The 23296-nt window shown below is 50.8% G+C and overlaps 1 protein-coding gene across 1 annotated transcript in view; it reads left to right on the forward strand.

Annotated features, from left to right (window-relative positions):
* The first annotated feature begins 2648 nt into the window (after nucleotides 1–2648).
* Cdc42bpb (CDC42 binding protein kinase beta) overlaps nucleotides 2649–23296 on the forward strand; it is an 88988-nt gene continuing 68340 nt past the window's right edge. The window contains exon 1 of the mRNA XM_055593240.1: nucleotides 2649–3196. Coding sequence (XP_055449215.1) covers nucleotides 3022–3196 — 175 coding nt within the window. The 5' untranslated portion in view covers nucleotides 2649–3021. The remainder of the gene's footprint in view (nucleotides 3197–23296) is intronic.

Here is a 23296-nt window from a genome sequence, read left to right on the forward strand (position 1 = left end):
CACATGCTAGACAAACCCTGTGCCAACCACACCACATCTCCCCTGCCCTGGGCCCCTTTGAGCCAGGGTCTCACTTGGTAGCCCAAGCTGGCCTAGAACTCCTCCTCCTCTTGCCTCAGTCTACTGAGTGTTGGAATTAAGGGGTGAACCATCATGCGCATTCCATCTTGCCTGGAAGCAGAGGTTCAGATGGTTTTCTTTTTGCTTGTTTGTTTGTTTTAATGCCAGTTAGATCAAACAAATCTCTGTTAATCCTTCGTGTTTTCTTTCTGCATTATTTACTGTTCCTATTCCTTTCTCTTGGACACTATCTCCTGTTGCTCTTTAGTGACTTGAAAAGATACTTTTCAGGCACAAACTGCAAGTCCCTTTCTCACACTGATTTAAAGAGAAAAAGAAACTTTGTTTCCTCCAGTCAGATCCCTCCTTCCTTCTCAAAGAAGGGTTTTGTCTCTGAACCTGAAATCCCACTGTCACAGCTTGTACTGTGAAGCAGGTCAGCAAACCTCAGCCCTACAAGGCACTGGCTTCTGCAGATAGTGCTCCATGGCGCAGAACCGCTCCATCGTTTAGACATCATCGATGCGGATGTGGGATTCTCAAGCTTTGGGAGTTAATCCTCCAGGCTGCCTACGTAGATTATCAGGGGAAACTCTTGGGAACCTGTCCCCTCTCAGGACCAGGTCTTTGCTTGTGGCTTGAAGTTACTGTGCTGTGTGCATTCTTAAGGTTGGGATAGGCTGCCTTGCAGTAGGCTTGGCGTGTTGATCTGAAAACTCAGAAATGCACTGGCAAACCCCAGCAGTTTTCTGTAGGGACACCGTGGGCTCTCATGGATGCCAGAGAAGATATATAGCTAGGCTTCCTCTGTCTAGGGGCCAAGAGCCAGCACCCAAGGCGATTTCACCTTCCGCTGGTCACAGATCATCTGTTTTCTAAAACATTAACCATAACGTTCCAACAGCATCCACCAAAGCAAGAGTAATTACGAACAGAGCAGTGGGCAAAGAATCCTTTCCCAAACTGGCTGAGATGCATAGGAGATAGCTCTTACTCTTTTCAGGCCCAAGGAAGCAGAGGTACAGAAAGATTTATTTATTTATTTATGATCTCAGGCTAGTGAGCAAGCCCCACGTGGACTCACTGTTCTAAGTTCAAAGGAAGCCTACAAAGTACACGTGGGTCTCATCTGTCCCAGGGGCGTAAGGCGTCCTACAAGGCAATGAAGAAACAGATCTGGGATGAAGGCACTGAAGGCAGCTGGGAGAGGCACCCCAGGCTAGCACAGGGGGGCAAGTGCAAAGCCCTGATTTGGAGGGATTAAATACTCCAGAAGCAAGCAACCAGAGAATGGCCTCAGGGGAATGGCTGGAAGTCTGACAGGGTCAGCCAGAGAAGAGACTCTCTTAAGGGGACACTTATGAGGCAGAGAGAACATGGGAGCTGTAAAAAAAAAAAAAAAATCAGTTGTCTGGTCACATTATTTTGGGTCTTTGTCCTACAAACAGTGCTCCGACTTTAGTTTTGGGTAAGGCGATTCTCTTAGCCTGAATTTTAAAAACTGGGCATCACACAGATACAGTAAGTAGTGACTGTAGTTTATGTGTGTATAGATTCCCTCCCAATAATACTGGTCTGATAAGGGTTCGCTCTACCCAACCTACTATGTCGGGCTATTTTTTCCTACGTTTTAGAAATCAAGGCTACAAACACACCTATTGACGCGCGTGAATTTTGAGGACAGTCTGGAGGCTTATATGTGTGCTTCTGTAAACCCAAGCAAGTCATCCATCATTCCCAGCAGCCCAGAGGGCTCCAGGGACCCTCCAGCCGCTTCCTGCGCAGGAGTCGCCATTGGGCTGTCTCTCCAACCAGCGTCTTGCCTCTCAGCTTCCGGCTTCCAAACCCCACCTGCCCCTCCTCCGCTGCACCACAACCCCCCATTCTTTTGAAGCGACACTGGGGTCCACAAAGGGCTCCTCCTCTGCGGAGGCTCGGGGCTTGCCGCAACGCACGTTCTACATCCACCTTCTCAGCCGCCGAATCTAGTAAGGGCGGCGACTCCCCTGGAGGCAACAGTCTACTGCCCACCGGGCCGACACCCTAATAATCAGTCGGGGTAGAATGTGAACAGACCAGGCAGGGTACTGCCCATCCCCGGGGGCGCGTGCCCGCGGGGGAGCGCGCATCCAGCGGCTCCGGGAGCCTCCCGGCAGGTGCCCCGCCCGCGCCTCGCGTGCGCACATGGGCGCAGGGCACCGTCCGTCCACAGCTCGGACGAGTTCCGACGCGACCACCGAAGGCAGCAGAGCTGCTCCTGGGGCCGCGCCGGGCAGCCGCCACGCCAGCCACGAGGGTGGGCGCGAACGCCCGAGAACAGAGCCGAGCTGCGGGACCGGGGACGCACAGCGCGCGGCGCGGCGCCCCGCCCGGGCTCCCCTGCGCGTGCGCCACCCGCAATCTCGGGTTCGCACTCGGCGCCCCGCCCCACACGGCTCCTACGGTGAACCGCGAGGCCCAAAGCGCCGCGGAGCGCCGCGGGCCGAGGGCGGGGCGTCGCGCTGAGGTCAGCGCGGCGGCGCTCGGCCCCGCGGTGGTTGGCTGCGCCGCGCTGGCCGCGCCCTGGTTGGCTTGCGGGTCGCGGGCTGGGCGGCCGGCCGGGCTGAGGTCGGGGCTCGGGCGCCGGCCGGGTCTGCGCTGTGCTCCGCTCCGCTGCGGTCCGGGTCTGCGACGGCGCGCGCGAGGGCGCGGCCAGGCGGCCGAGGGCGGGGACGGCGTGCGGGCGTGCGGGCGGCGCCTAGGGGAGGAGACCGGCCCATGGACCCGCGGGGCCCGGTGCCCCAGACTCGGTGCCGCCCGGACGGAGCCCAAGATGTCGGCCTAGGCCGGGCCGCGACGACAAGGACTCTGCGGCTACTGGACGCCGGGGCGCGCGGCCGCTGGGCCGGGGAGTGCTGGCCCTGACGCCGGGGCGCGCGGGCGGCGAGAGGCCAGCGCGTGGGGAGCGGGCCGCGCGGCACCATGTCGGCCAAGGTGCGGCTCAAGAAGCTGGAGCAGCTGCTCCTGGACGGGCCGTGGCGCAACGAGAGCGCCCTGAGCGTGGAGACGCTGCTGGACGTGCTGGTTTGCCTCTACACCGAGTGCAGCCACTCGGCGCTGCGCCGCGACAAGTATGTGGCGGAGTTCCTCGAGTGGGGTGAGTAAGGTGCCGCTCGCCCCTCTGCGCCTCTGTCCTCGCGCCGGCGCCGGGCCTCCTGGTCCTGCGCCCTGAGCCGTCTGTCCTCGGTTCGCACTCCCCCCACTCCCGGCCATCGCCCTGGCCGCTTCCTAGACCCACCCTCCGAGTCTGGATATCATTTCCTGCAGCGCTCCCTGGGACATCCGCCCTGCCCCCGCCCCGGACTAGCCTTTGGGGTCCAGAGTCGGGCCTAGAGTTAGCCCTCCCAGCCCTGGGCTCCGCCAGCTCGGGGGACAGCCCCTGCGCCTTTTGCTTATCCTCGTCCCCCGCCCCCGCCCGGTGGGCCTTCGGAATGCCTCGCCCCAAGCCCAGTCCCGAGGGCTCCACCCAGGTGACAGCCTGTCCACATCCCCTTGATGTCCAGGCCCTGAGCATCCCTTTTCCTTTAGCACCTCCAAGCGATGTTTAATGTTAAGAGCTTTATTTCAGATACACCATGCAAGAGCTATAGACTATTCCCCCAACCCCCGATTTGTAATCCTGTCAAGACTCTTGATTTTTTGGGGGGCAGGAGCAGCTGGAACTGTCACTTAAAAACTTTCCTACATTCTGATCTTGGTATTTGGTTCATTTAGGGATCTAATGCAGTAATCACAGGTAGGATAACCTATGGTGCTTTATTAGGACAAATGCTTGATTAAGACATTTATTGATAGTTCCCAAGGCCGGTTAGAGTGTAAAGTGAAACACATGCTTCAGCCATCTCTAACAACCATTTCCCCTCAAGACCCTCAGTTCGCCGAGTAGGAGGAAATGAGGCTTAGGTTCAGGTCAAACTGTAAATCCTACCCTTGGGTTGCCTTCGTCACTGGGCTAGGGCTGTGCTGTTTGAACCAGCCATTTCTAATCTTTGGGACTGATAAAGCTGATATTTACACGAGGAAACCACTGTATTCCACATGGAGGCTGTCTGCTCTCACAGTGGTGGCCAGAGTCTAGAATTTCGTTTAGAACTTGAGTTTCACTCCTTTTTAGAGGGTGTCTGTCTGCTTGCTGTTCGGTGAGGCGTTGCTGCAGATGCGTGAGAGCAGCTGGAGGAGGTACCCTGCCCCAGGACAGTCTGGGGCTTTGTTGTGAGGGGCCTCAGCTCTTGCTTACACAGAGGACTGGGGCCTCTGTCGGTGACGTGATTTCCAGTTGGATAATGAAGTGACTTTGGAGTTGCTTTGAAAGTGAGGTCTTTAGTGCTGCAATCTGAGACGCCTGGATGTTGTATTTGTCATTCTTTCCTGAGCACTGGAACTTGAAATCCAGGCAATTCCACCGTCAGGTTCAGCTGGGTGCATAGCATGTGGGTAGTGAGAGCAGGCTTAGCCCACTCCTGAGGTGTGGGACCTGCGCAGCGTCTGGTGTGGATGTGCCGGGAGGTTGGGTGCCCGCCGCTGGGTACTGCGGTCTTCCCTGCAGGAAGCTCTTCTTAGCAAGTGCACAGGGCAGATTTTAGATTTGACTTTCCCAAATCCAAACGGCAGCTCTGGGCGGTAGTGTAGATACAGTTTTAAAATTGTGTTTGGCTGTTGGAAATTGTGATTACAAATAAACTATCCTCTTAGCTCAGTTCCTACAGCCATGTAAGCTTTTAATTGCGAGCAAGCCAGGTGTGGTGGCGCTAAAGCCAGCATGGGCCACTTGGAGTCCATAAACAGCAAAACCAAACTACAGAACAGAATGCTCTTAGATACAAGGTAGAAGTTTAATGAAATAGTAACGTAGTTTAGGCTGCTGTGTGCCCTTCTGTATGTTCTGTACCCACTCTTGTAACATTGAAGTGCTGTGTTACGGTAAGGGCACATGTGCAGTCAGTGGTTAGCTTGACAGTGGAAGGACTTCCGTTCAGGAGGCATCCGCATCAGCCTGCATCGCTGAAGTTTGGGCTTCTTCACTCAGCCTGTTTTGAAGTCCCCGAGAGCCAGTCTTTCCTCACCACACAAGTCCTGGCAAGTGTATGGTGACAAGTAGGTAGGGTTCTTGAAACTTAGGAAGGAAACAGCTAACTCAGCCCTAAGAAACCTTAGGGAGATCCTTGAGGACATTTGGAAAACAAAGTAATAAAAAGTGTTAAATGTTAGAGATTGTCCCCGGCTCTCTGGCCACTGTGTTTGTGTTGGATGTGTCACTGTGGCCTTGAATGCAGCACTGTCTTCACTTGCCCTTTGAGTGTGTTTATCATTTGATTGGTTTCCTCTATGAAATTCCAGACCGGAATTGAAAGTTGGAAATGTGTGTTTCTCAACGTGTAAATTAGAAGTTGTTTGAAGCACAGCGTACGAAGCACTTTAAAATTTCCACTGGCAAATGGTAAGATACAGACACCCTAATGTGCTGTCTTTTCTCTCTGTCTTTTTCTCTTCATATAAAAACGTGTTTTCACACACTGAGTTCTTTCACAGCTCGAGTGTAATCTTTGAAAGCACTTCTGTTGAAATTCCAGGTTGCCTCACTGCACAGGCTTCTGCAGCCTGTAGACCAGGAGACAGGGCAGGTGTCGTGAGCTGCCAAGTGCCTGTCCTGGGCGTCTTCTCTTACTGTGTTTGACCTCTTAATGAATAGAGCTAAGCTTTGTATCCTTCTGGTTAATTCCTTGTAGGTTTTCTTCTCTTCCTCCTCCTCCTTTTTTCTTTTGGTTTTTCAGGACAGGGTGTCTGTGTAGACCAGGCTGATCTCAAGCTGACTGGGCTGCCTGGCTCTGCCCCTTGAATGTTGGGATTATAGGTGTGTGTCACCACACCCAGCAAGCATTTTTTTAAATTTCTTTAATGAAAATTTTCATCATTATTATTATTTTGTTGTTGTTGTTTCGAGACATGGTTTCTCCGTGTAGCCTTGGCTGGCCTGGACTGGCTTTGTAAACCAGGGCAGCCTGGAGCTCACGAGATCCCTGAGTGCTGGGATTGCAGGCGTGCACCTGGCTAGTATTGTTTTCACATATGGGTGTTTTGCACGTGTGCATGTGTATGCATTGCATTGCATGCAATGCCCCCAGAGGCCAGAAGAGGGTGTCAACCTCCTGGGACTGGGTTTATAGGCAGTTGTGCGGTGTCCTGTGGGAACTGAACCTGGTTCCTCTAGAAGAGCAGAAAGTGTTCTTAGTGTTTGAGGAATCTCTCAAGCCCCTTGAAAATTGAAAGTAAAAAAAAAGATCTCGTGTGTGCCCAGGCGTGTGTGCTATAGTGCCTGTGTGGAGGTCAGAGGTCAGGTAGCAGGAGTGAGCTGTGTCCGCTGTGAGTGTCCTGGCAGTAGCACTCAGGGCTATTTGCCAGCCCTCCCCCTCCCACTTACCGGGCCCATGCACCCGGTGGCCTCCTTCACTGAGCTCTGCGGGGTGCTCGTCTCTGTGCTCGGGCGGTAGGACCTGATGGTACGAAGCACTCCAGAGTACCCGGTAACTTCCGCTTTCTCTGCAGAAGATGTTTGCGGAACGTGAGAGATTTAGGAAACATCTTTTAATAAGACCAATTAGAAGGAAATGCTGGAGATTGCATGATTAAAAGAAACAGGCTGACATAATTCTGATTATAGCTCCTTAAAGTGCACACGGACACTGAGCTCAAGACATGATGTAGGAGAGTGGAGACCATTAAACATTAACAGGCCAGCCCTACTTTGTCTCTGGCCACACGGCTTCGTGGACAGTTGGACTGTAAACTGAACACGCAGCAGTGTGTGTGTCAGACACGCAGGACTGAGGTGAATTGTTCTTGTCAGGGCGCCACAGCTGGGCCACCTACTTGGCAGTTCCTGTCCTGTGGTGAGCACTCCCGAACAGTGCTCATGGGAGCGGAGTCCCGGCGGCCTGGCAGGCCCTCTCCTGCCTCCTGCTCCTGCTCAGCCTCTTGCTGGGGAGCCAGGTCTCCAGGTTGCCTGTCTAGACCCCAGAGATGTATGCTCAGCCAGCGAGTGGGCAAGACTGTAATTCCAATAACGCAAACCTGCTAAGAAGAGCCGATATGTTCTTGTTCAAGAGGAGAAACTATTTTCAGGTTTTTAAAATTGTATAGATTTTGTGAACATACGTGTGGGCAACCATGTGTGGAGGCCAGAAGACGGCCTGCGGGGGGGGGTGGTGGTGGTGAGCTTTCTTCTTCCCCTTCGTGAGATCAAACTCAGGTTGTCAGGTTTGCTGATGGGCACCATTACTTGCTGAGCCATTTCACTGGGCCCTGGAAGTATTTTTCAGACTGACAGCGTTAATAGGTTCTTGTTATCTGTCTATCTATTTATTTTTAAGGAATGAAAATCTGGATAGGCATCTGGCTTAGCTGGCAGAGTCCTTGCCTAACATGTACATGTTCTGTCTGGCTAATACCACGTATAAACTTGGCATGGTAGTGCCTGCCTGTGGCCTAGCCCCAAGGGTAGAGTTAGGAAGAGCAGCGTTCAGGGACATCCTTAGCTGCATAGGGAGTTTAAGGTCAGCCAGGGCTACATGAGACCATGGGTCAAAACAAAACTTTAAAAAACTAAAACAGCATAGCCATGTATTCTTACCTGACCTCCGGGACCACACACACTTTGGGTCCTCCTCCACTTTGATGCTTTATTATTACTTTGTGTGTGGATGGCAAGTGCCCCAGGGCACGTGTGGAAGTCAGAGGACAGCGCCTGTGAGTTGGTCTCCCTGGGCTCTGGGGAGGACAGCTCGGTGGCAGGCGTCTTCACCCGCCCTCTCGAGCCGTCTTGCTGGCAGTTGCTTTCACCTTTACCTTTTAGGGTTTTATTTAATCCGGGCTGGCGTAGAATTCTGTGTAGTGAAGATGATCCTGAACTCTGTCTCCTGCTTCTCTCTCCCGAGTGCTTGCCCCCCAGCCTCCGGTCGGCGTGCCCAGCTCTTACAGGTTTTATCCTCAGATTCTTGTCTTGTGTAACAACCGGACTGTAAGGTTTCCTCGAGGTGTGCATGAGCTGCCCTTGCCATCTCACGGATGAAGATGGGAAAGCGAGGAAACCCTGGTCCTCAGTAGGAAGTCCTGAGTGTGCTTGTTTTGGAAGATGCTAAACTCTCACCACACACATAATAATTTTTTTCACAAAAATTTGTAAAATTTAAAATCTACCAGAGAAACTTACCTATGAAGTAGAGACCACTCTTTGAGGTTTTTGTTTGTTTGTTTTCTAGACAGGGCTTCTCTGTAGCCTTGGCTGTCCTCAACTCACTGTGTAGATCAGGCTGGCCTGGAATGCACAGAGATCACCTGCCTCTGCCTCCCCGAGGCTGGGAGTACAGGTGTGAGCCACCACACCCAGCAAGTTTGATTTTAGTCTTTGCTGACAGTTAGGTTTTGGTTTGGTTTGTTGGTTGGTGGGTAACTGGCAGTTGTTTTTAGATGAACACTGTCCCCCGAAAATTATATAATAGGGAACTTTGGATTTTTGTTTACTTTTGCTATTCTTAGGAATGTGTTGAAAATTCAGAAATTTTAAATTAGTTCCTTCAAATTCTGTCTCTGAATTGGAGCCCCTTGGAGAAGCTTCTCCTTTTTCAGGTTATTCCTGACGTCATGGAGCACATTATTCCTGTGCTCTCCAGAGGGGACTCTGGAGACACCGTGGGCGCCCCACCATGCTGCTCTCCCTTAGGTAAACGATTCCAAACCTCTCCTCTCCTGAGCGGCCTCCAAGCGTTCTGAGGCAGTGTCCAGCCTGTGTGACTTCCCTCAGCGCCGCAGTCAGCCGTGGTCCTCCTGGCTGCCGGTTGCTGGGTGACTTTGGCTTTTCCTTTGGCTCCTCTTTAGCACTGGCCTAGCTAAGCTCTTGACCCCAGATGTAAGTGATGCCTCCCCGTGTTAAAGGTCTCTGCAGGAGCAGTTCCCCACTCTGCCTTTTCTACCAGAAACTCCTGCGCTGCTTCGTAATGGTGCCTTTTTAAAAAGCCCTGAAACCCAGAGTCCAGCACTAGGGTTTAAAATGGACCTAAAAGATCCCACAGACCTAGCTTTAGAAGTTAAGGTTAACCTTTCTATTAAACACTCCGGAGTGATTTAAGTAAAGGTACATTTGAATTTACCTTTATGAGCGTCTGCCCTTTACGTAAAGCCAAGTAGAGCGATGCAGTTGAAACGTGAAACGGCAGCCCCTTTGCCCCCTTTGCTCCCTCAGCCTCCGCCTCTGACTCTCACCCCCTGTTCCTGCCTCTAAGGTAGGCTCACGCCACATCTGTCGGGAGGGAAACTGAGATACAAAGCCAAGGCTGCGTTGGCTGTCTCCTAAAATTGGGATGTCATGGTCCAGGGCTAGTAGGGCACGTGATGAGATGGCTCAGCAGTTAAGAGCCCTGGCTGCTTTTCCAGGGCACCTGACACCTTCCGGTTTCCCAGCACCCACGTGGTGGCCCATGAACACCTGTAATTCCAGCTCTGAGGACCTGACCTCCTCTTCTGGCCTCAGAGATAGCACTGCATGTGTGGTGAACAGATACTCACGCAGAGACAATACACCCACACACATTAAAAGTGTCGTTTCAGGGGTCCGCCCCCCTTTTTTAAGTTGTTCTCTGACCTCCAGACTCACATACGGCATGCACAGGCACAAACACATAAGAATAATTTTAATTTAAAGTTTTTATGTGCCTTGATACTTTTGCTCACGTGTGTCTGTGTGAGAGTGCCGGGCCCACAGGCACTCTACTGCTGTGAGCTGCCATGTGTGAGCTGGGAATTGAACACAGATTCTCTGGAAGAGTAGCCAGTGCCTCTGAGCTACCTCTCCAGAAACCATAGCTAAACCTTAACCTCTGTTTTTTTGGTTTGATTCGGTTTTGGTTTTGTGTTTTCAAGATAGGGTTTTTCTGTGTAACAGCCCTGGCTGGCTTTGAACTCACAGAGATCCACCTGCCTCTGCCTCCTGAGTGCTGGGATGAAAGGCTTGCACACCACGGCCAGCTTGTGGGCCCCTCTTAACTGCAGTCCACTTGTCCAGCCCTTCCAGGAACAGCACGGTGGGGTGACTGTAGAAGCCCCTGGCGTGTCTGTGGCTGCTTAGCTAGCTGTCCCTGGCTCATTTCCCCTCACACAGCTCGCTGTCCTTCTCCTCTTCCCTCTGGACATCACCTGCTGTCCCGGGGGCCTCCACACTCTGCAGCCCTTTCTTCCACTGCCCTGGGGACAGGCTTTGCCTTCGCTCTCTTTTTCCAAATACAGCTACATGATTTGGGTTGAGTTGATCTTCTTACCAGTAGGTGAAGATTGCCACAGCTAACTGTAAAGAGTAGAGTTCATTTGGGCATCTTTAGTAAGGGTTTTTTTTTTTTTAATGTGATTGAAGTGAATTATCTGCCCTTTATTTAGCTTGAGTTTTAGTGAACAGACTTGCATTTTCATAGTAGGTTTTTATTTTATTTATTTATTCATTCATTCACCCATTTATTTTCATTTATTTATCTATCTATTTATCTATCTATTTATCTATCTATCTATCTATCTATCTATCTATCTATCTATCTATTTATTTTACTTGAAACAGGATCCCACTATGTAGCCTTGGCTGACCCTGAGCTGGCTATGGAGACCAGGCTGGCCTTGATTCACAGACGACCTCTTGCCTCTGCTTCCTGAGTGCTGGGACTAAAGCTGTGTGCCACCATGTCTGGCTTCACACAAGGTTTTTAAGAACCCTGGTGAAATCACATGCCTGTTATTCTTGTTTCTTCTAGAGCCTTCATGGTTTTAGGTTGTTTTTAGGTTACTACTGAGCTGTTCTCCATAGAGTCCTTTCCATTTTTCATGGGCTTTTTCTCTCTGTAGGGGTGGGGGAGTTTGGAGGTTGGACCTCGCTGCACCTGCCCAGACTGGCCTCAGACTTGAGCATTCTATGGTCGCCGCCGGAGCGTACTGCACATCCGGCTTCAGTGGGGATTGTTCTTGTCTCTCCTTCATTTCATTCTCTTCTGGATTGGATGTCTTTCCCCTTCGAGTGAGTGCTTTTTCTAGTAGCTTCCTGAGTGGGTTCATCAGAGGTAAATGTTTGAGACTTGATCTGCCTAAAAATGTTCTTCCCCTCCCAACCAGGATGACAGTGTGCCTGGACATGGGGTGCGAGGACGGGAAAGATGTCCCAGAGCCATTTGAAGAAGTGTTGCTGGTAACGAGAAGTCCAGGACCACTGAGGCTCTGGGGCCTTCGTGTGACCGTTTGGATCTGGAGGCTTTGGGCCGTGCAGTCTGGTGGGAACCTTGGACCCCATGACTTTGGGTGACTTCAGTCTGCGGCTCTCTGCTCCTGGGTTTTCCGGTGCACACTTCTGAGTGAGGTTCAGTTGCATCTCCTGGTCCTCATGGAGTCTGTTTCCATGATGCCAGCTTCATGTCCAGGTGTCCTGTTCTTCAGGATTTCTTTCATAACATCTTGTTTTTGTTTTGTGAGGGAAACCGCTTTTAAATGTACTTTTATGTTTTTATTGACTTATGCACATATATGTTGTTCAGGCATTTTCTTACATTCATGCTCTCTTGTCTGTGTGAGGTATATGTACATGTGTGTTTGTTCCTGAGTGTACATGTGGGTGTGCCTGTGTAAGCATGTTCCTGTGTAGAGGCCACAGATAGACATTGGGTGTTTTCTGTTGGTCTCTGCCGTGTTTTTTGACACAGTCTCTATGGAACTGGAAGCTCACTGGACTGCTAGACCAGCTGACCGGTGAGCTCTGGGGATAGAGCTGTCTCTGCTCCCGGGCTGGGGTTACAGGCTGTGTGCATGCCTGTTCTTACTTGGCTGCTGGGATCTGAACACAGGTCCTCACGCTTGCCCGGCATGCTTTTCTTACTCACCGAGCCCTCCCCTCCTTCTTCCCCGACCCTTCCTCAAACAGGTCTCACCGTGTTGTCCACGCTTCCTGGTCCTCCTCCCACAGCTCTGAGGCAGCGTTTTCTCTAATTGCAGGACTTGTCACGTCTGAGTTCCTGTTTTCCTGTCCCTGCTTCGGTCTTTGGAGAGGCTCTTTTTCCACATCTGGTGGTTTGAGCTGTCTTTCTGTAGCTATATATTGTCTGACTAGAACTCCGTGTCCCTGGCAACCTTGACTCCTGTCTCAGCTTTAGGAAATGGGATGTGGGGGCCAGAGAGCTGCTCACATGTTCTTCCAGGGAGCTCCAGTTTGGTTCCCGTCATCTGCATAGGGTGGCTCACACCCACCTGTAACCCCGGCTCCCAGGGATCTGGTGTTCTGTTTGGACACTTGGACACTTGTGGCATATACTCATACAGACACATAGGAAGATTTTTTTTTTTTTTTCTCTCTCTCCTAGACAGGGTTTATCTGTGTAACAATCCCAGCTGCCCTGGAACTCACTTTGTAGCTCAATCTAGCCTCAGATTTACAGAGAGCTTCCTGTCCTTGCCTCCTGAGTGCTGGCATTAAAGACATGAGCCACCATGCCCAGCCCAATAAAAATCTTAAAAAGACAGACAGACGGATAGATAGATGTAGCTCTGGAGTGTGGTTGGCAGTGCCGGAACGTAGTGATTGGGTACCATAATTTTCTCTTAGTCTCGAAAGGAGAAATTTGCCCTGTCTGGTGTCGGGTAGCTGTTAGCCTGGGAGGCCGTGACGAGGTAGCGGAGGTGGTGGGTAGGGCAGCTTGAACACCCGCTTCCACGGGCTCAGGCCGGTCCTGTCTCTGTGTTGCTGCTCACTCTGCCAGGCTGCCTTCGGTACCCCACTCACCTGCCACTCCAGTACACGCAAAGGTCTTGGCTGATGCGCGGCTCTGCTGAGTTAGTGTCCACTTGTCTGTCCGCTTCCCCTCCACTGCAGAACTGCATGGACACTGCCATGCCACCGTTACCTCTCACCTTTCATTTCACAGTTACATGTTTTTAGGTCTGGGGGTTGAAAGTGGGGCCTTCTGCACCATCGACCCACACTCCCAACTCTGCAGAATACTGTGAAGGACCCAGGCTGTGGCAGCACTGCCTGGGCGAACAGAGCTGCCCTGAGGCCCAGCCTGTCTCTGAGATCCTCCCGGGAAGCTCACACGTTCTGATGGTTGGAGTCTTCAGACTTTAGGTGAAGGGTGGGCTGTGTTTTTTGGCCTGCATGTGTGGCTGCAGAGGCCTTTGCTTACTCTTTCCCTGGATTTGGATGCTCTTTCAGTTTCTATGCTCTTCGTTTTCTTGAAAGGGACCCAGGCGGAGGAAAAGGAAGTAAGGGTGTCTGGCCTGCCATGGAGGACAGGACCGGACAGAGAGGGATGAGGGAGAGAGGCGCACCAGGCTGTGTGAAGCTCTGAGAAGGTGCGTGCTTTCTCGAGCGGTGGCCGGGAAGACACGGAGGGGCTCAAGGGTGCCCCATCTGCAGCACAGCAGCTGAGAGTGTAAACTGTCTTGAAGTGACGCAGAGCTGAGTTTGTTCAGCTCCTGAGCTTGTATGTAGGAGGAAGTCACTTGGGAATAAACAAGACGGCAACAAGAAAATTCTCACCACCCCAAGCTTTCTGAAAACAAAAACAGAAGTGAAAAGGTCAGTAGGTGGCATGCCACCCTTGGTGGTGTAAGGAGTTGAATAATTGAGCTCTGCCATTCTGCATACAAGAGGAGTTTAAGTCTGCAAGCGACTGCACTTAACATTTTTAATTCCAAATACCCTTTGTAGTGGTTGATGCTGACTTTATAACTGGATAAGTAGCAATCTGTAAAGTAATGTTATTGTGTGTGTGTGTGTTTTAAAGGTAGGGTCTCGCCATTGTTTGTAGGCTTGGAACTCACCATATAGACCTGGCTGGCCTCGTTAACTCACAGAGATCCATCTGCCTCTGCTCACCTGCACTGGGCTCAAAGGTGTGTGCTACCACACGCTCCTTGAAGTAATTTTGCAGCTCGGTCACATGTGGAGGCCTTTTAACCCAGAGTATTTGAAATCAAGTTGTTGAAGTCTTTTAAGCACATTAACAAAGCAGCTTTCTGGTGTATAGTTAAAATTAACCTTGAGGCTGGAGAGATGGCTCAGCAGTTAAGAACATTGACTGCTCTTCCAGAGGTCCTGAGTTCAATTCCCAACAACTACATGGTGTCTCACAGCCATCTATACTGGGACCTAATGCCCTCTTCTGGTGTGCATGAAGACAGAGCATTCATATACATAAGATATGTGAATAAATTAAATCTTTAAAAAAACAATTTGGGCTGTGTTGAAGAAATGTGAAGATAGGCTGTGTGAGCAGCAGGTGGGGGAGTTGCTGGGCGTGTTCTGCCCCAGCCTTTCGAGTTAGTAGGGCGTCCAGGGGCATTTTACTGTAAGCACGGGTGATGTTTGAGACACTTCTCAAACCATGCACAGGATGGCTTCATATGACCAAATGATAAGCCCACATACATTCCCTCCATAGTAAATATTTAATTATTACTATTATTATTTTAGGAAGCAAGGTGTATGTTCATGTTTAGATAGTCCTTGTGAAATATTTTAAGGTGATTTTTTAAAAAAATTTTTATTTATTACAGTTCATTTGCTTTGTATCCCAGCTGTAGCCCCCTCCCTCATCCCTTCCCAATCCCGCCCTCCCTCCCTCTTCTCCCATGCCCCTTCCCCAGTTTACTGATGGGGAGGTCCTCCCCTTCCATAGATGATTTTTTTAATTAATTTGTATTATTGATGCATACACATGTGTGTGCGTGCAAGCGTGCATGTGTGTGTGACCACAGAGGCCAGAAGAGGATGTTGGATCCACTGGAGCTGGATCCAACCCCACAGCTCACCAGGCTGCTGTGAGCCACTGTGTGTGAGCGGGGAACTTAGGTCCTCTGCAGGAGCAGCCAGCACTCTTAACCACTCTTAAAATTTAAATTGAATTATACCTCGGACTATTTTGGCGGAGAAGCCTCCTTCCTTTTCTTTCCTTCATGAATGAGTGAGTGTGTGAGGGTGTGTGTGCTGTTTGAAATAGGGTCTCAGTGTGCACTTAGACTACCCTATAGTGATCCTGCCTCCGTTTCCTTAGTGTTGGAATGACAGGATTGTGGGATTGGGCCACCTGTAACGCCCAGATTCAAGATAACAGGTTCTGTTTGTTTGTTTGTTTCCTAAAGAAGCTGGGCAGGTGTGTAGGTCCCAGTGTCAGAGCTGGGAGGTGCGGTGGGAGGAGGGGGCTGGTGAGAGGATGCTTGCCGGCCAAGCCAAATAGGTGAGCTCCAGGATGTGAGAGACCTCCGCCTCAAAAATTAAAGTGGAGAGGGATCAAGTGAGGTGCGACCCCTGACCCCTGGCCGACACCTGCTCACACGTTGGGTTGTGTGTACGCTGCACACAATACACCACACAGCAAACACCGGGAAACCCAAACTCCAAGTGTGTAGTTAGGAGCTGCCCATCTAGCTGCAGACGTTTCAGGGCTTCATGGGGAGCTCTGCGCGAGCACCCGGCAGCGCCTTAGCTCTCAGCGGGTGCCAAGCTACTTCCTTACACGCCTGCTGTGTGTGTGCGCGCGCGCACACACACACACACACACACACACACACACACACACACACACACGCTTACTTAACTGTGTCTCTGGCTGGTATCACACTCATGGCATACCTCCTTACTCCCCAGCCCTAGTCAGTGTGAGCTGAGCTGACAGACCAGTGTGCCTAGCTTCTTTTTCACTAGCATGTTTTCAGGGTTCCTCTCACGAGGTGCTATGTCTCCCTCTGTTCATTCCTTTTCCTCACTGAACACTGTTCCATCGTACAGCAAACCCATATTTTGTACACTCGTCCGTCAGCTGATGGACATTGGGTCTATATGCACTAGGAATAGTATTGTAACACTGGTGTGCAATTTTCACGGCTGCCCTTCTCTCCAGTTGTGGCATGGCAGCTCTGTTTTGGGGGTTTTGAGGAACTACGGGTTGTTCCCCAGTCTCCGTTCTGCAAGCCGCGTGCCCTGACTTTGTTCTGCTTCTTTCTGTGGGCAGTTTCCTCACTGTTAATTTGATTCCCTTCTCATTAGTGGCTAATGGTTAACACCTTTTCCTCTGCTTGTTGACGGTGACTTTTTTTTTTAATATTCAAATTCTTTGCCTATTTAGAATTGAATCAATGTTCTTTTCATGTTGAGGCTGCAGTCATTTATAGGAGACAGGCTTCACATCAAACACGTGATCTGCTCCCAGCCCCTGGGCTTCAGTTTGCTTTCTTCACATTGTCCTTGGAAGCACAAGGTTCATTTTGATGAAGTCCAGACAGCGAAGGAGCCATTGCCAAATCCAAAGTCACAGTGTTTTACACCAGTTCTTGTATGTCTGTCCTCTCCCTTCCTCCCTTCTCCTTTCTCTTTCTCTCCTTTTCTTTCCTTTGTTGGTTAGTTTGTTTTTAGACGTGGTCTCTTTATGTAGCTCCAGCTGCCTAAAACTCAGAATCTTCTTGCACCAAGCCCCCCCCCTTTTTTTTTGAAACAGGGTTTCTCTACATGACCCTGGCTGCCCTGAAACTTGCCGTGTAGACCAGGCTCCCCCTAATCTACCTGCCTCTGCCTCCCAAAGCATTTCTGGGACTAATGGTGTGCAGCTGATTGGTGCAATCCCAGCACTTGGGAGGCAGAGGCTGGAGGATCTCTGAGATTGAGGCCAGGCCAGCCTGCAGAGTGAGCTCCAGGACAGCCGAACTACATAAAGAGACCCTGTCTCAAACAACAATTAAAAAAAATTTAAACTAGTTTTATGTGTATGAGTGTTTTGCCTACATGCATTGTGTACCGTGCGCACGCAGTGCCCATGGAGGCCAGAAGATGGCATCAGATCCCCTGGGACTGGAGCAGCTGTGAGCTGCTTCTTGGGCGCTAGGAATTGAACCCAGACCCCTTGGAAGAGCAGTTTATGCTTTTAACCACCAAGCCATCTCTCCAGCTCCCTGTGCTTAGAATTTTTAATCTGTAAAGTGAGGCTGGGTGTGGTGGCACACTCATGCAACCCCTTTTGGGAAGCTGAGGCAGATGTTTTGCAAACTCTGGGCAAGCCTGGTCTACATAGTAAGGCCTTTGTTCAGAAACAAAGCAAAACAACACCCACCTCCTCTCCTGAATTCTACAACTTGCTGAAAAGGAAATTTGCTTCTTTGCAATTTGGGTACAGTTTGTTTCTTTGTGTGAACTAACTGTTCTGGGGACCCAGAACACTGTGAAGTAGAAAGGGTAGTTCCTGTTCCTGTCAGTCCTGTCTTAGGGGCATCCAGTGTTCCCCAATAAGCAGGCTGTTAGCCAGGAGGCTTTCGTGGGTGTCTTCAGCAGGGTTCTGAGCTCTCTTCTAATTCTACTTTGTATGTGAGTGTACATGATGCTAGATAACTTCTGTCTCCAAGTTCAAGACCAGTCTGGGCAACAAAGCAAATCCCCTTTCTCCTCCCCACAAAACCACAACTCCTTGATGCAGTCCTGTGACCACTTTCCAGAACTGCCAGTGCCTGCTACGAGCTAGTCCCAAATCACAAATTAGTGACTAGACCATCTGAGAAATCTCCTATCAACTATTGAAACAAAGGAAGAGTAAGTGAGAAAGATCTGAAGAGGAAGGAGGGAAAAAAACCTGCTGACAACATTACAGACTGAAGTTAGAGAAACTCCTAATTATCTCTGGCAAATTTAAAAAACCAATGCAACCTCTAATCACCATGTGCCCTTCATTGCTAAACCCCAGCTGGAAACCCAGTTCCGACCATGGCAGCAGAAGTCCATGCAGATAGTGGAACATCATCCAGCGGCTGGGAAGAGCCCGTCCTTCTCCTCAGCGCACTGGCAGACCCCAGTCACTTTCACTGCAGCCATTTCAGCTCTAAAGGAAGTCTCGCCATGTAACCCAGGCTGGCCTCCAGTTCATGCCTCAGCCACACCCAGGACAATTACTTTAAAAATGTACTTATATTTTTCTTTTGAGTATTTTCCTGCCTGCATGTCTGTGTGCCACATAACACCTGGGAGTCCGCAGGAGTCCCTAAGAGGGCATTGGATCCCCTGGAACTGGCATTACAGGTGGTGGTGAACCACTGTGTGGGGGCTGGGAATTGAATCCTGGTCCTCTACAAGTGTAGCAAGTACTCTTAACCACCACTGAGCCATCTTCAGCTTTAAAAGTCACGCACACGCGTGTGAAACAGACATGCACAAGCACACGCGCATGCACGCAGTCTTCTTGAATTGCTCTTTCTCCCCACTTAGACACTGAGGCAGAACGCATCCACACAGCTGGTCCAGCTGGCATCACTGGCTGTGGCATCTCCATGCCTTCTGGGGATCTAACCTCCAGTTTTCACGCTTTGTGCACATCAAGGACTCTAACCACTGGGCCATCTCCCCAGCTTTGCTGCCATTCCCTTTAATAAACAATGGTGGTACCAATAATCAGCAGCAGTGGTAATTGTATCTGCCAGGCCAGAGAGTGGAAACTGTTCATAACCCTAGCACGTGAGAGGCCGAGAATGGGGTCTCTGGGCAACCCTATGCCAGGCAGCCACTTTCAAGATTAACCGAGAAAAAAGAGCGGGGACATAAAGTGCCAGGGTGGGAGTACGAGGGATGCCGATGTTCCCGAGGTGAAGAGGATGGGGTGGGCAGGAGTGTACAGTGCCCATGGCGAGGGCAGCAAAGGGAAGGAGTCCGCCAAAGATGTCAGGAAGTTCCTTAAGAACTACTGTGAAAACTGATGGAAGGAAAACCGAAATATGGATGTGAGTGCAAAGACTGAGCGAGCAGTCAGACCTACCACAAAAGGCCAGGCCCAGTCATGTCGCAGCGTGATGCACAAGAACCAGTACCAGGGCCCTCACCAGCAAAGCTGGGCGCTGCGTCCAGGCTGATGACCAATGAAGGAGCATTGGATTTTTGCCCCACGCTGCTTCTGCATCTGTTGAAATAGTTGTCTTCCACCTCACATTGTTTTCATAACAAATAATAACTCATGGTTGGTGAGATGGCTCGGTGGGTACAGGGACTAGCTACTAAGCCTGAGGACCTGCACGGAGAGAGCCAACTCCTGCAAGTTTCCCCTGACTTCCACATACACGCCAAGGCAAGTGAGAGGCCACACACACAATAAATAAAATAAAATGAAAATAAAGGTCGGCATAGCAACATGCAGTACAATCCAGCTTTGTGGGAGTTTGAGCGTTACCCCAGAAATGTAAGACCGGCTCTCCTGATAATGTGATGGCCAGTAATGTATAATGGACTTTAAATGTTTTTTAAAATAAAGTTTGGTGTGAAGAATTTTAATGGCTATTTCTTATTTCCTGAGGTATTGTTCAGCACTGTGTTTGAAAGGAAGTCTGCGTGTTGGAACAGTGGGAGAGCCTACACAGAGCTTCAAATCAAGTCAAAGTGTGGCTGGGCTGGTATTGACCAAGTTTGGGAAGTACAGATAGTTTATGCTGAATACTGAAGCCATCCGTCAGGTTAGCTCTGCAGGATTTGCACAGAAGTTTTACCAGCTCGTAAAACTTTTATGGCCCAGAAGGAACGCCAGCAATAAACAAAATTATTTCATAGCAGCTCAGCTGGGCATGGAGCTGGCTGTCCTGGCAGTGCTGCCCCGCTTGCTGCAGGGCTGCCGGTCACGGGGTGCTGCTTTCCCGAGGAGAGGCGTGGGCATGAGAGCTCCGTCAGCGGTTTGGGTCGCGCCCTCCAGGACCTGCTTTTGGCAGCTGCCTCCCTTCCCTGTCTGTCTCCCTTTGCACTCTGCGGGCTGATTTGACCTTCTGAGACACCTCTTCTGCTTTAGTTGGGGCCCTCTCTCCATGATGGGACTTTTGGAGTGAAGGGGAGCCTTCTGGGGTGCATCTCACCCTCCCTGCAGTGCTCAGGGTGCTGGTCAGGTGTTAGCCAAGAGCTACAGGGCGGCTTCCTTGAACCTCCTGTCTCGTGGACCCACATAGACACAGCTGTGGAGGTGTGTGGCCGTGACTGCCCTTTGCCAGGGGTGACTGGCAGGGTCTCTGAGCTCTGAGGGAGCAGAGAGGATGGAAATGTGTGGCGCCCTCTTCGCCCCCCTCTTCCCCAGGGCATTGGAGGCCCCTTGCAGTGTGTCGGTGTAAGAGAGGCTCCTGGCATGCCTTACACAGCACCCTGCTCAGGATGAGTCTGACTGCTGGCTGGAGACCCCTCAGCACTGAGAGTCTGAGGATGCCATCTGTGTTGAGAAGGGACCTCGTGTGGCCCAGGCTGGCCCAGGCTGCCTACCTTCTCGTCTCTGCCGCTGTGCCCAGCAGGACTTGGCTTTTAAAAACCGTCTTGGGTTTTGTGTTTTAACCGAGCTGAGGAACACAAGTTGGTGCTTGCCCATCCCTGTGAGCGGCGCCGTGTCCAGCGGCCTCAGGCGTCTTCCTCGTTTCTAGCTCTTCCCTTCACTGGATCTTCAGATGCACAGAAGTACAGACAGCAGGGCTGGGGCCTGGAGCTGCTTCCAGCAGTGTGCTCCTTTATGGATAGCGATTTTTTTCCCATGTATGTATTGACTACTTCCATATTGCTTTGGAGAGCTTATTCCGATCCTTTTCCTGCACTCTAGATAGATAGAAATCCCGTATCAGGTATAAGAGGTGCAAATGTTTTTTTGTCTGTGGATTGACATTTCCTTCCCTCTTTCCGACTCCCAGTCTCCCTACCACGAGTTGTGGTCTCGGTATGTTACTAGCCTGGGCTCACCGGAGCTGTAGCCGAGCCTGGAAGGTATCTGAGGCTACAGGTACCCTCTGCACACTCCTCCCGCCTCTTCTTCCTCCTCCTCCTTTTGCTTTTTTGAGACAGAGTCTGTGTAGCCCAGGCTGGCCTCAAACTTGTGCTGTCTTGCTTCAGCCTCTTAAATGCTGGCATTACAGATGTGTGTGCCACTGGCTTTCTTACTGACGTCTGTTGTGTTAGGGTGTGAGGAGGGGATCATTGGTAGGATGCTTGCCTAGTGTTCTGGAGTCATTTTCCAGCACTGGGCGAAACTAACTGACTTACCTTCGTTGGCTCCTGGCCGAACAGTTTTAAACACGTTTTTATGTTTATAGTTCAAACATACAAGTGTTAGTTCTTTTGTTTGTTTTGGTTTTGTTTTTCTACTTTTTGAGACAGTGTCTCAATAAGTAGGCCTAGCTGGCCTGCAACTTGATATGTAGACCAGGCCATCGTCCTGTGTTTCCCCAGCTCTGGCATTAGAGGTATGTACCACCATGCCTTCTGTTGGTGGTGTTGGTGTTTCGTTTTAAACATGGGTTTTGGAGATCCAGGCTTACGTGCTCAGGCTTGGGCAGCAACGCTTTACCTGCTCAAGTCCCCCCCCCCCCATTCATTGTTTAGTTATGTCTATGTTGGGGGTCTACGTGTGGAAGTCAGAGGACAAGTTGTCATTCTCAGACTCAGGCCATCAGGCTTGCTGGAAAGCGCCTTACCCACAGAGCCACCTTGCTAGTGAGCATTTTTGCTTCTCTCTTTTGGTTCTTTTTTCTTTTTGAGGGGCTGTAGCCCAGCCTGACACTGAGCCCGTGGTGACTCCCTGCCTCAGCCACCCCAGCACTGGGAGCTGCTATGCCCAACTCGTGCCTGCCTTCTTTAGCTTTGCACAGTTGCCCTGAGGTAGTCAAGTCTGTGCCTAGCAGTAACCCCCACCCCCTAGTATGGTGATAGTATTTTATCTGCTGTACAAACAGATCGCCCTTCACCTGTTAGCGCATGTTCTTAGCTTTGATGATTACAGATAAAGCTACTGTGAACATTGTTGTATCTTCTTGATAGACGCATCCATGGTTCTCTGGAGTTACCTTGTCGAGGATTCAGTTTTGGGGCAGCACTTGTTAACCAGAGAGCTTCCTGGGCAGGTTTAGGACGGTGACAGTTAGCTGTGCTTAGAGGACGGTGATTCAAGCTGAACTTTCCCCTTCCGCTCATGGGCCCGGGCCCACTCACGGGCAGTGCTCAGAACCGAACTCATCGTAAGAGGAGCTGCTGTTGCTTTTCTTAGTTCACAGCAGCATTGCAGGATGTTTGGTAATGGGCCGGTACGTGAAAAGGTAACAGACCAGGAGCTGACTGCCCTGGCTTTTAAAATGGAAACTCTTCAGTGTTGCAGGAACTATTAAAGACACAGATGTGGGGACTGCGGATGAATGGTAGTACATATAGATATAAATGTTACCATGAACTGGGACCTGTTTCCTCAGTTTGCCGAGATCGTGCCCACTCTGCAGCGTTTCCCTAAATGTTCAGAACACAGTAGCTGCTATCGGCTGTAGAGTGGATTTATTTGGATGCAGAGAGCAAACAATTTTTAAGATATTAGTTGAGTCCTACCTTTCCTGTCCCTTAATAGGAAGGACTGAGTTCTGGCTGGATCTCTGCGGGTGAGTGGGATTCCAGAGAAGTGTTCATGTGGGTGGGCCAGCATCTTGGCTGGATCAGCCCCTTGGATGCAATGGGCAGCCTGGCCACAGGAGAAGGGCCAGTGGACAGCTTCTGAGTGGACTGGCAGGCCCCTAATTGCTCGGACTTCCCCAGATTACAGAAATGTAGCTGCCCACCTTTCCCTTCTGACTTGTTGAGGCCAAGCAGATTAACCTCCGGGTTAATCTCCCCCCTTCCTTTCCGGTGCTGCTTTCTGCTCTGGGTTCCAGTTTGGCAAGTGCACTTTGTCCTAAAGCCTATGACTGCCATCACAGGAAACATGGGCTCAAGGATTGGAGCCAGAAGACTTCAGTTGTATTCTGTCAGAGATCCTCAGGAGCCAAAGTTGAATCTATTTTTTGTCCCCCATTCAGCAGAAAATTCATGACCAGAGGCATTCTGGGAGGAAGGAGTGCAGACAGTTCCTTCCTCAGTGCCATGTCCTCCTTCCTGTGGCAGCAGGCCCCAGCCCCTGCTAGTGTGGGGAGAGCATCTCTATTTAGAGTGGGTCAGCCCTGGCCTTGGAGGGAGGGAGGAATTCGTTCTTGGTTTCTCACCCTGCCCCGCCACACTGGTTAAGCTCATTTCTATGTCGCTGCCCTGGAGATAAGCGTCGCCCTAGGTTCTGTCTGCGTGCTGGATCCCATCCCTTTGATCTGGGAACCAATCTGTAATGATGCTTTTTGTCTGTAAAGTAATTGCATAGGATTCAAGGGGAGGAGGAGGGGCCAGTCCCCT

The sequence above is a fragment of the Psammomys obesus genome, unplaced genomic scaffold (assembly GCF_907164565.1).
Source record: "Psammomys obesus unplaced genomic scaffold, mPsaObe1.curated_primary_1811, whole genome shotgun sequence".
Taxonomy (NCBI): Eukaryota; Metazoa; Chordata; class Mammalia; order Rodentia; family Muridae; genus Psammomys; species Psammomys obesus.